Source organism: Tachypleus tridentatus, chromosome 12, assembly GCF_004210375.1.
Source record: "Tachypleus tridentatus isolate NWPU-2018 chromosome 12, ASM421037v1, whole genome shotgun sequence".
Lineage (NCBI taxonomy): Eukaryota > Metazoa > Arthropoda > Merostomata > Xiphosura > Limulidae > Tachypleus > Tachypleus tridentatus.
In genome coordinates, this window is record NC_134836.1 from 93680335 (window position 1) to 93693884 (window position 13550).

General features: G+C 34.7%; 1 protein-coding gene across 8 annotated transcripts in view; it reads right to left on the reverse strand.

Moving 5' to 3' along the window:
- LOC143234024 (uncharacterized) overlaps positions 1-13314 on the reverse strand; it is a 28616-nt gene extending 15302 nt beyond the window's left edge. The window contains exons 1-3 of one of the 8 annotated variants that reach the window (XM_076471032.1): positions 13142-13314; positions 11728-11788; positions 1526-2935 (exon numbers count right to left, since the gene is read on the reverse strand). In XM_076471032.1, the coding sequence (XP_076327147.1) occupies positions 1526-2917 (1392 nt within the window). In that variant the 5' untranslated portion in view covers positions 2918-2935; positions 11728-11788; positions 13142-13314. Of the gene's footprint in view, positions 1-1525; positions 2936-3464; positions 3551-11727; positions 11789-12658; positions 13109-13141 lie in introns of those variants that run through there. The other 7 variants (XM_076471034.1, XM_076471033.1, XM_076471031.1 and 4 more) reach the window with 7 other exon arrangements.
- Positions 13315-13550: the final 236 nt, after the last annotated feature.

Genomic DNA, 13550 nt, shown 5'->3' on the forward strand with positions numbered 1-13550 from the left:
TATTAAAAAAATCACATGATTACACTACAAACTCAAAATGAAGACAACTTACAATACCATTCCTATGAGGATGTAATACAAATTACATTTACTTTTTTTAGTCTTAAAACTTACTCTTTCTTTTCAGTTTTTATATTAAGCAAAAATAATTATTTTTGAAAAGTTCCCTTTTTATATGATATATTAAATCTTTAACTTCTTTCTTGTTTTTAAAAGAAGTTAAAGAATGAACTGTCTGCGCCATGGCAAACGCAGGGATAGAATCCCTGAATATTAGCTTTATAAGCTCCAAAGGTTTCCGTAGAGCCACCTGAAAATGGACTAAGGAAGTCAAAACGTTGTTCACTGCTTTATTTTGTTAAAAGTGTTAATAGCCATACCGTTCCGAGATATATTCTGTACGCTTCTCCCTTTGTCGGCAATTCTTAAGTTTGTCAAGCCCCTCGGGCCTCTTTTTGTCTCCCCACCAATTGCGGAGTAACCGGGGACATACGCCACTGATCACAATGCTATTGGTAAAATATAGGCAGTAATGGAAGAGGCTCTGTCGTTTAATTCATAACAAGTACCACAAATAAATAATAGTGTTAGAACAGAAACAAAATTTAAAATAAAATGTTTAATTTAGGCCAATGTTTCGACGTTTAAGCGTCATCATGGGGAAGGTAATTCATATAATACTAAATCATTAAGTTACAACAAAAAGAAATGTATACATTTTAAATGGATTTGAATTTTACGAAATACAAGAAACACAGAATTACTGCATTCTAATAATATGGTTTAAGCAAGAGGAAACTGCGTTAGACATGTTTTCAAAAAATATAAGTAAAGAGCTGGAAATTTATGTAGCTACAAGTATTTAAAGTGTTACAAGAACGACAGATAGGATTATTTAAACTAAACATTGGTCACAGTTTAGAAAAAAATTGTACAAGATCGTAACAGTTTGTGAAAGACCCGCTGTTAATTTACCAACAGCTTTAGCATGACAAGAAAAACATAAAAACTAGGTCATTTGTATTTACCTACTGTAAAAACACCACCACCAACACCAAGTGGAAGAAAAAAACACTACAGTAGAATCACCAAATGCAGAGGATCATCTTAGGCCTAAAGCAATGGCTAGACCTTAATTACCGATTTCCAGATTTTATGGTCCCGGACAAAGGAAGTCGTCGGTATAAATTTGCTTGACGTTTTGAAATTAAAGTTTTTGTTACTAGATTGTTAGAGAAATTACTGATCAACTGTGATTCCATATCCAGGAATCGATAAATATACATTTCACTCAGTGAATGCAGTTTTCACGCTTGATACCCATTTTCAAAAAGTAAACACCATAATTGTATGTATAGCGTTTACTTTCTCTCTCGAAAACCCCAAGAAGACTGAGAAAAATGCCTAAAAATCATTACAAGCTCAAGGAACGATTAAACGTTTTATATGAACTTTGGTTAAAACAAACTTAAGTGGAGAACGTATTTATAATTTACTTTAAATAGGTTGTGATAAAAGGACTTACTTTTACTTTCTTCGTTTTTAGCTGGTCACATTTTCTAAGTTTACAAATTTGGTGACTTTTAACACTTTTGCATGGTCCACACTCGCCACAGTTATCTTTCCTGAAACATCCAGGACATTCGCCACAACGTTTTCTCTTTTTTTTTTGTTTCTCTGGGGTTTCAAGAACTGGAGGTGGATTATCAACCATACATTTTTTCCTACATTGCTCTGCTTCTGGTAGAGATTGATTTGAGGTGTCTGATATAACAGGGGGCAAGGGGAAAGAATTTTCAAGAGATCTTGTAACATTAAAAATGGAAGAATCCGGTTTCAACCGTTTTGGGACTGGAAACACAGATCTGGTGTCAGATTGAGACATTTGTTGTTGTTGTTGTTCTGGACACGCCACCATGTTTACAGGTAAAGTGTACTGGTGCGAATTTGGATTTCCAAAATGAGGATTGGCTATATTATGCAGTGATGGGTTGCCATATGAAAAATCGGGTTCTGACAAACTCGAATGTTGGCCTCGAAGAAGGGGATTACACATGTTTTCTTTCACTAAACCACTCTGAATATTTTTATTCTGTACCCACGATTCTTGCAAACACCTACTGTTTGGCCTAGGGGAGGTTGAAAAGTGCGAGGAGGGTGAAGTTAAAGGAGAGTTACTTTGTTCGGCGGAACCATCAGACATTTTTTCTCCTTGTTTGGAATGTTCTAGTGAAGTTCTGTTATCCGATTCTCTGTTTTTTAATAACTTCGTTTCTTTATTCGTTATCAAAGACTCTCTGTTAAATTCCTCTGGACTCTCGCTTTGCTGTTGCCCTTGTTCATTTCTTTGCTCCCAAGGCCTGTAGCCAATGTTTTCTGTTCCTCCAGCCAAAGAAGTTTCTGGACTTAACGTCCCGTTGGCAGTGGAAACAGGATAAGAACATTGTTCGAAATGCCCATCTTTTACTCCTTCTACGTGTAATTGTTCTCTTGTCACTGAAACTGTGCTTCCAGAAGTTTGAACTTTACGTGTAGACTCGTTGCCAGAAGTGCAATATGCTTTTGTTGACATTGCTGGTACGTTTGTGTGGAACTGAGGTGCAACACCATCTGAATTGCTTGAAACAAATTTGTTTAACAACTCCTGCTCGTGAAGATCCAGTTGTGGAAATGGTTGACTAAATGAATGAGTAGCTACTGAAGAGTAAGATGACGTCCCGGCAGGTTCAACACATAAATATTCTAAAGGTCCACTCATCACAGAATTTTGGATTGAAGGCTTGCGAGATTGTTCTTTTACACAAGTTTCCTGGTTGCTGAGTGCTTTTTGTCGTGACTTTTTTTCCCTAGGCTGAGGGTGACGGACCTTATTTCCGGGCAAGGCTAACGACACAGCGACCTTCCTGCTGCTACTCATTCTTTAAGAAGCTATAATCTGTGAGAATAAACAAATACAATGTATATATTTCTAACTAAATAAACATATGCCTTCTGTTCATTTAAAAGCTAAGCAGCTCGAATGCAAAATATTTCAATGTAAATATATATTATAACAAAATTAAAAATGTCCTTAATCCTTCACAAATATATTAGAATCTTATCAGATTCTAACCTTTTTGAATTTTGCAACTGCGAAACGGCATACTTTAGTATTATGGATGAAACTTGATGCCACGCGGTAAGTTCCTTACAATGTAATTTACAATATAATTGCAGTTCCTGATTTACAGCAGGAGTTGCGTTTTTACAAAATAAGTGATATTTATGCTAATATAACCCCATCTTGTGGAATAGAATAATTACAGTCACACTAATTTCTAAATAATTATTTCTCTTTACGTAAAAGAAGACACAATTTGTATTTTAATGACTTGTTTCGTTAACTTTAAGAGATATTTAACCACAAATAAACATTCAAGTAACTAACTAATATGCATTTCTTTTGTTCGAATTTTCCACCTAACCTGGTTTCTATACGTCCAAATAGGCCATGCTTGTTAGTCTCCTATTTATTATACTTAGTGCTTTCTAAACATTTGTGAGTAGACAGCATGTAGTTAAGTCCAACACATCTGCTTTTGTGGAAGTTGCGCATTAGTTTGCCAAACCAATAATGTGTAATTTTCCCCCTGGCAAACTCAACGAGACACTCAGATAAAAACAACATAGGTAATGGTTAGTGGGAAAATACGTTCTCGTTCTCAGAACTATCATAAAAGTCGCATGTAGTTGCTTTTACTACAACAACGATTATGGCATTTAACTCGACGCCTCGAACCTTTAACCTTTTTAAGCGTTCGCCGTTTGGCAACGAGCTGTAAAATATAAGCACATCACAAAAAAACAACAACAAAACACAATGAAATACCCCAGCAAAATCTATACACATCATTTATACCAGAGATGACGCTAATATACTCGCACCATGTTCAAGCAATCAAAACAGTTAACAAGTAATCACAGAAGAATGGTTTTATGATATTTAAAATGCAAATTTTTATTACTTAACTACATTTTACCAATATTCCAAGAACGATGCATAATATATTATTATTTTGTTTTTGAACTTTCTCGCAAAACTACACAGAGCTGTTATTAAGTTTGAACTGAAAAAGAAGGGGGGTCCGAATTTTAAGGCTATGGGTTCGTTGTAAGAGATGGCCCAAGTTCTACTGTACTGTTGAGGTAACCCACGAGTTAATTGGTACTGTTGACTATCTACCTTTCCTCTAGTTTACCACTTTAAAACTACAGACGGCTAGCGCAGTTAATTCTTGTGTAGCTTTACGCGAATATCATAAACTACTCAAACCAAAAGACTAGAGGGAAGGCAGCTAAAGTAAACATTTGCCTAACCAAATACTGGGACTTGAATATCATTCTTCTAGCGCATACAGAATTCTCCAAAAATGTGGAACGCTTTTATTCTTTCGGAAACGGGATACAAAATACGAACCCAGAGTATCTCTCTTGTACTAACTGGATCACGTCAAGTCAAAAGTATTGAGCTCACATTTTCCACACATTATTAAGTAAAAAATCCAACACAAATACAATTCATTTTTAATACAAGAAATATTTTCTGATAGTATTTATGAAAAAATTTTTGCTTTTATTTCGTGAATATATTGCTTGTGAACATATTGTATATACAATATAAATTATTATTTTTTTAATTCAACACAGCAGTTGTAATACTTGTCACAGTTTCAAAGTTTCATACGTCTAACACACTGACATGCAAAAGTAGGACCTGCCCATTTTGAGTCTCTATAAGTGGGTAAGAAATAGCCAGAAAACAACAAAATTTGGGGATTTCTGATCAGTTACTCCATTGTATTTAATATTGTACAGGTTCCAAACAGGTATATTCACCCTTACCAATTATGTCACATCTTGATGAAACACAAATAATGTAAAAAAATATTTTTAATTATATTGTTTTTATTCAAAACCCTTAATGATGAACTAAGTCAGTACTTGGTGAAAGCCTTGAGTGGCACAGAGGTACATATTTGTGGACTTGCGACACTAGAAACCTTGTTTCTATACCCGTGATGGGTAGCTTTGTGCCTGACTACAAACGAAATTGGTGGAAGCATTTTTGACAATAATTACCGTGTGGCAAGTCTTTCGATAATTTTCTACCAGCTTTGCACAATAGGATAGTGTAATTTTTTTTCCCATTCGTCCTGGTAAAATTGCTCCAATTCTGATAGGTTGATGGACTGCAACATCAAATTTTCGCCCTAAATTTTCAAATGTATTCAAGTTAGGACTTTGGCTGGGTCATCCAGGATATTCACTTTCTTCTTTTGAAACCACTTCAGTGTAGTTTTGGCCTTGTGTTTCGGGTCACTGTCTTGCCAAAATGTGAAATTTTTATCCAGTTTTATATTCTTGGCTAAGTCAAGCAGGTTTTTCTCTGGGATTCACCTATACTTTGCACCATCTATGTTCCACTCAATCCTGAAAAGTTTCCCAGTTCCAGATGATGAGAAGCATCCTCAAAACCTGATACTGCCATCATAATGACAGTGAGGATGATGTTGACTGAGCTATGTGCTGTATTTATCTCGCACCAGATGTAAAGCTTTAAATTTAGACCAAAAACAGCTCAAGTTTTATATTGTCTTACTACAAAACTTTCTGTCATACGTCTGCAGTATCATTTATGTTTTTCTCTGCAAATACGTACGAAGTTTAGGTTATTCTTTTTCCAGCAATGGCTTCTTTCTTTCCATTCGCCCATAGAGGTCAGCTTTCCGTAGAACCGGGAAACTGTCGAATTATGAACACTGACTCCCATCTAAGAGATGGAACTTTGTAAATCTTTAAAAGTCGCTGTTGGCTTCACAATGGCATCCCTAACCAGTTTTCATGCTGATTCGACTGGTTAGTTTGAAAGAGTTGCCCGATCTTGGTAGTGACTGGGTGGCATTAAGCATATTACACTTATTGATGGGCTTACCATACTCAAAAGGATAATTATCGACTTTTAGATTTTCCTGCAACCGTCTTCTTATCCGTGTTTCTCTACTACGTTTGGAAAGCTCCTTGGTCTTCATAATTGATTTGTAGAATTACTTTCTAAGTTGTTGCTTAAACAGATGCATTTACTTTGAAATTAAGTTAACTCTTAAACAGCGGGAATGTTGTAGGTAGCAGCATCAATTGATGATGGCTGCTGTTTAAGTGTTAAAGCGCTTTGATTACAAACAGAGAGAGATCATTACACTAATTTTGTGACCTTTCAAACTGATCTTTTGCATCTGAACTGATTTAGGGTTGCCAAGCAAAGAGGATGAATACTTATGCAATTGAAAATATTCTAATTTTCTTTGAAAATATAATTTGCATAATATCAATTTGTTTTTAGCTTTCTAAATTTGGAGTAGATTGTGTATATTATAAGTGTATCATTCCTAAATTCAAAAGCAATAATTTAAACTCGGAGACACAAGGGCTCAAGTAAAGGTAATACAAAAATTTAGCAATAATATCTGCTGGTCATTATACCAAAATTTCTCCTTCCTATGGTATTTTGAGGCGAAACAGATTTTATTACAGAGTTTTATGTAGGTTTGTTCTATATATATATATATATGTATATAACTGTCTCCAGGTGGGGCAGCGGTAAGTCTTCGGATTTACAATATTAAAATCATGGGTTCGATTCTCCTCGGTGAAAACAGCAGGTAGCCCAATAACTATACTTGATAGTATATGTCACTTGCGTTCAGCTAAAACCAACTTTGAGCAAAGAAATAAGCAGACTTTACACAATATATAATACACTAAAAACAAATTTCTGCTTACTAACCTTGTTTGTTATTAAGAGCAAAGCCACACAATGATCTCTCTTTTCCGAGTCAACCATGGGTATCGAAATCCAGTTTTTGGCGTCATAAAACCTCAAACTTAGAAAATAATCTTTAAACCCAGTTTGCATACTTGATTGGAAATTGACTAGACTGCGATTCTTCCATTGTAATGTATTTCCGTTAAATAATTCACTCAAAAGACAAGATAAAATCAACCAGTTGGGAAACGTGTTTGGAGGAAGAGGTCTTGTGCACCTGACCCTCCTGGGTATTCAAAAATTAAACATATCCAAATACCCACAAAGAAGAAGCGGAAGCAGGAAACGTGATATTTACACTTAGCGACTATCCACGTGCGTTGGGTAATTATTTAGTATAAGGAAATCATATCCTCGAGATACTGCCTGACCTGTCATCGGAGGTCACAGCTGTAGATCTTGGTACGCAACGTACAGAATTACAATCACCTCCCATGGTGTGCATCAATACAATAACAGATAACAAAGGCAGCTAACATATCGTCAGCTTAATGACTTTCTTGACTACACGTGATGAGAAAACTGTATAGATACAGAATAAACGAAAGATTTGCATTGTTGTAGGAAGGTAAAAAACACACGCCATAAATAAAGACACAGTTACTTGTTTTCTCGAAAGTAAATATCTGAATTTTGTTGAAATAATGAAATGCACACTCGCACCCAGTTTATAAAACGAAATACCATTTATTATAAACACTACTGTGAATTAATTATACGAAAAGTTGAAAACACTGGCTACAAAGTTTTAAAATATTATTTTTTATCTAATTTCTTTCAGTATCTTTTTTCTTTGGAGGAGGAGTTGTTTGTTTGATGTCAAACAAAATGCTATACAAATCTGTGATCTTCCCACCATGGGTATCGAAACACGGCCTGGCATGGCCAAGCGCGTAAGGCGTGCGACTCGTAATTCGAGGGTATGTCGCGCAGCGCTAAACATGGTCGCCCTCCCAGCCGTGGGGGCGTATAATGTTACGGTCAATCCCACTATTCGTTGGTAAAAGAGTAGCCCAAGAGTTGGCGGTGGGTGGTGATGACTAGCTGCCTTCCCTCTAGTCTTACACTGCTAAATTAGGGACGGCTAGCACAGATAGCCCTCGAGTAGCTTTGTGCGAAATCCCAAAACAAACAAACAAACAAAAGGGTATCGAAACTCGGTTTTTAGCAACCTAAGCCCGCAGACATACCACTGGGGGGGGGCGTTGAAGGAGCAAAACTAACATTATGTTTGTTAGATGCATCTACTGATAAAATTAGATAATACGTTTAAATTTTTTGTTTCTTGGTCTATCTTTTGCATACCACTAGAGTATTTCTTCCAGAGAGGCATTTATCCTATAATTTGTAGTTCGAATTATGTATGCAAAAACAGCTCGTTTGGGTTGAGAAAATAGTTTACGTAGAAGAGCGAACGTTTCGACCTTCTTCGGACATCGTCAGGTTCACAAAGAAAGAAAGAGGTAACTGACTGGAAGCTGACTACGTTTGGAAGGGGTAGTTCGAATTATTGTTTAAAATGAAGTTAAAAATGAAATTTGTCAAGTTTTTATGAATAATTTTGTGCTACTTTATTATAAGTTACTTTGTATCTTGGAACCTTACCTAGCTGAGTGATAGGCCATGTGTGATGTCAAAAACATGAACTTATTCCACAGGTTATACCTTTATCGGATATTAACTTTGAAGGTTTAATACTTTTGGTCACCATTATTCCAACACGGGATTTAAGTTTGTTTTTGTTTATTTTTGAATTTAGCGTTAGTAGTTCTTAATTTAGCAGTGTAAGACTAGAGGGAAGGCAGTTAGTCATCACCACCCACCGCCAACTCTTGGGCTACTCTTTTACCAACGAATAATGGGATTGGTCGCCCATTATAACACCACTACGTTTGGCATGACGGGGATTCAAACCCTTATATTACGAGTCGAGTACTTTAACCACCAGGCCACGCCGGGCCACAAAATGTATTCTAAAGACGGCTGGTATGGGTATTAAAACTTTATTTTAATTAAAGCTGTTAACACTCATTTCAATTGTCTTCAGAATACATTTGTACTTTAAGTAGATATAGGTATACTGTAGCTATAGCTCAAAATACAATCACAACAGTTTTTTTTTTGTTTAGGGTGATATAACATTTATATCACAATATTTTCATACAATTTTGAAAAAAACAATTTTATAACATACCAAGTTTGTTTATGTAATAATGTTGCTTGATTTAGCTAAAACTAAACTGTCAGTTGACTTTTTTGTGCCAAAAAATCATTTAGGTTTTCTATATTACATATTTTTAAAAATACTTTTCACTTGGATAAGTTCAGAACATGCAACATAAAATAACGCACAGAGCATGAATATCTGTATGTGTGTGTTTTCTTTTTAGTAAAGCCACATCGGGCTATCTGCTGAGCCTACCGAGGGGAACCGAACCCCTAATTTTAGCGTTGTAAATCCATAGACTTACCGCTGTACTAGAGGGGGACATATCTGTATATAACACGATTACGTCCGAACAACATGTAACATAGTTTTACTATAACATTTGGTTTGATAACTCAGTCTTACTTGCACGTAACTTCTAAAATCAGTTACTCGTATCCCCAATTTCCGTTTCGCTAGTTACTTTTCGAAATGTATTGAACACAAACATTAAAAATGTAGGTCTGCATATGTTAATCTCGTGACGAACAACCTTACATAGACATATCTGATTAATATTTTTAATACCAACCCTTGTTAGCTAGGAAAACTGTTTGTTTTCTTCTGATTAGTAATACAACCTTTATTAAAATACTTGTAAACCATTATTTTATCTTACATTGAACACTTAAATTAACGATTCCACTGTATCTGATGAAACAACAACAAACGAACACGGTCGTTATTCACTGTTTTGTTTCCTTCAGTCTTCATATAGTTAGTTAACAGTAACAAAATTCACGCTACCGAACTTGGCAACTCTAGAATCAGTGCAGTGATAGTGTCTGCCAGTTACTATTCATCACTTTTGTGTTTATTTATCGGTCGATTTAAGGCACAGACATGCTCTCTCTATATAATTTAAAAAACAGACATAAACACCCCATAATTTTAAACCAAATACGTTTTTAGAGGGCTGAAGTACGTCAGGAAATAAGTGTTAATTTCATTTAATTTTAAATTCAACTGTAACCTTTGAGATAAAAGTTTAGTAAAATATTCAAAGGAGAATAGTTCACATACGCTGATGTAGATTCAAATACTTTTGATGGTGCATGTAGGAGCAAATGATGTTGGAATTTGTGGATCACAAGAGGTTCTTACGTAGAATACACAATAAACAATTAATCCTTTGAAGAGTCCTTCCTCGTATTAGATGTGGGAATGAATTACTTATCAGAATTCAATGGTTACATGAAAAGCTATTAAACTATGCTTAGAACAACAGATAAGCTCAAAGGAATTTCATTAATAGTTTTCAGAGTAGGGGTAAATTATACGTTAGAGATGGGCTCTACCTTCAGGAGATTGGGTAGTAGTATGTGGGGAAGTTCTACAAATATTCGTTAAATATAACTGACACCAAATATGCATACTGGTGATAGGGTTTAGGGACAAGCTGATAGAATAAGAAGGTGAGGAAGAGTTTTGGAAAAGAAAATTTTAGAGTATAACAAGTTAACTGATAGTTAGATTTAAAGATAAATACAGTACAATCACGAACAATGTTGGTTTATATTAGTCTGATGTTAGAAGTATAAGGAACAAATTGTTTGACTTCAAGGTTCAAATTGAAATTGAAAATTATGATAAAATGAGAATTATTTTGAAATTCCAAGTTATATGTTATTTAATAGTGATAGGCCTTTTAAGAAAACAAGATGTGGTGTTTCTTTATATCGAAGAAGGCCTGCAGCCTGCTACGAGTGAAGACAAAATAGGTTAGTCAAGAGACTGAATCTGATGGATTACCATAATAAGTTTCAAGGACTAAAAGTTTTTATTAACAGTTATTATAGATCACATGATCAGACAGAAGGGATGACGTATTTTATAATGAAGTCAGAGTTGCTAGTAAGAATTAAAAACTTTAGAAACTTATTTAATTAAATATAAAATGAAAACCATCACAGATTTGCCAAATATAAATTTTGTCATTCTCAATTTTCTCTCCTTTCTAGACTTACGAGAAAGGGAAAGATGTGGCCTTACATTATTCAAAAATACTTTAACGATGTATGATTGTGTATGATTAGCTAAAAAATATCCTGTCAATGTGGTTGTGGAAATACTTGTTAGTTAGATCACAAGGTGGTTGGGCAGGAATGATTCTAGACTGAGGGGAGTGCTCCCTCAGCTATTATGTAGGGGTCAGACTCACTAAAATAAAGTATATTTCCAAGGAAGGGACTTTAGTAAAACGTTGTTATTAATATAATCTAGTGATACTGCACCCTTTTTATTAATATGGCACTTTAGGCGTGTGTGCTTGGCCTTTTTATGATTATTTACATTAATCACACAGATAAGGGCAATATTACTAAATTAGTAAATGCTGTTAGTGACATTGTATTTCTAGCTGTATTTATGATAATTTATTATAGAACAGCTTTAATCATTTCGTGAGTGGGACAGAATATTAGGGTGTATTAAAACATGGTGATTACATATCAAAGGAAGTAAATAGCTCTCTGCACAAGTCATAGTACTGTGTACAGCTTTTTCTTCTCTATCTATGATATCAATTTACTGAAAATGGTTCTAAGGAGGATTGTTAGGATGATCATTCTACGAGTAGGAGAAATATTTTACAGAGATAGTTTAATACATCTCAATTTGTTTCTTAAAAAGATGGTTAAGTGATCTTGTTAGAGTTTACCTGATTATCCTGGTGATTACAGTACGAGAGGACACGAGATTCACATTTGGAAAATGGGTTGCTGTAAAGAATTATTCTTTTAGAAATTGCTTTCCGGATAAACTATATTCCAAAATTTTATGACACTAGGTTTACCTAACATCATCAAATGGTCATTTTAAAACAGATATTTAAACATATTCACGTATTTATTGATAAATAAATACAAATTTAGATTGGCAGGTTCTTCCTACAAATTATTCCGGTCAGTTGTTTCATTTGTATAAGAGGATGATTGATTCATAACCAAAAAAAATAAACTAAAAAAGATCCAAGTATATAACACACCACAAAGCAAAGTTATTTGTTTGAAAATGAAATGGAAAAAAACACTAAATTTGTTTTGAAATTGTGGTATTGAGAGCCGAGACCCTTCATTAAGCAGCGCCTCGCACTGTTATAAAAACTATGAAACAAAGTTGAACTGCCATATTAGAACAAAGAAATAGTATGTATATGTATATATACGTCATATCGCGTGTACTTTAGTTGTTACACAAATATGTTTGAGAAGGTGAAATAAACAATAAAGTGCAAAGAGAAAATAAGTCTTAGTTGGTAATGCAGTCAGTAAGTAATAGCTCGAGAAAGAAATATATTTCACAGCAATTTTTTCTTACTTTTGTTTTCCCAAAGGTGCATACGAAGGGATGGCCTTAACCAACAAATACCAAATAATTATTTTTGTTCCTTATGTTATGTTAATAGCTGAGTTTTATATATCATTTTGATACTTTATTTAAAATATATTTAAAGTTAATTAAAACTCTTTAAAGTTAAAAAAAACCAAAAAACAGAAAATTTCTAAGTATGTTTTAAGCAACATTATGATTCACCGTCAACGTACGTATACACAATAGTAGATCTGAGATAAAACAATAGTAATATTTACGTCATCATATCCGACACAAGTTACTTTCCTTACAGTTAAGCACGTGCGCTTAGCAGCTGTCATGGCTGTCATTAGGAGCACAGTCAACCGACCCCGAAGGCGACAGGGCTTGCCCTTGCCTTGCTGCCGAGGTGAGCGATGTCTTCCTTCTCACAAAAACAAAACCTTCATCCTGCAAAACACGTGCTACTAAGACAACAGTGTTATTACGTTATTGGAGAGCAAATTGCGTGAGATTAGCCTATATGTTTTTTTCTTGGTTTCACTTTTCTTACACGCCGCTCGGGCTTGAAGAAAGAAAGAAAAAAAAAAAGAGGCCCTACCGCACGGTGTTTGAACAACAAAAACGTAAAGAAGCTATTTCATTTCCAAGCATGGACGTAGTATGGCATACTATTCTTTTTTGTTGTTTTTCTTTACAGAATACACAGCATATTTTTATGTAGAGTAACATTTCGTAGAATTAAAACTAATGAAACATACCATTACTGTGATTTCTTCGCAGTTAGCGTTTTCTAATGCACATATCCGTATGTCCACTTCCCTTTGTCTCGAATGCGTTCTTGAGCAACTTTGTCCGAGGGCCGTATGTAGATTAGCCCGCTCTCGAGATCACGTGACTTAACAACCTATTTTTCCGGTTCCTTCACCCACAGGATTTGTATAGCTGACCTTGGATAAATGAACATGATTAATAACAAAGAAACAGAACAGTTTGAAGGGTTAAAGACTAGATCTTCCTTTGGTAGCTACTGCCAATAGAATAAAATATTACATGCTCTTGTATTCTCATCCAATAAGATCATTTAACAGTATATATATTATGAACTTTAAAGCAAAATAGAAACATTTCACTGTACTCAGCTTGTATTTGTTCATTTATTGAAATAAT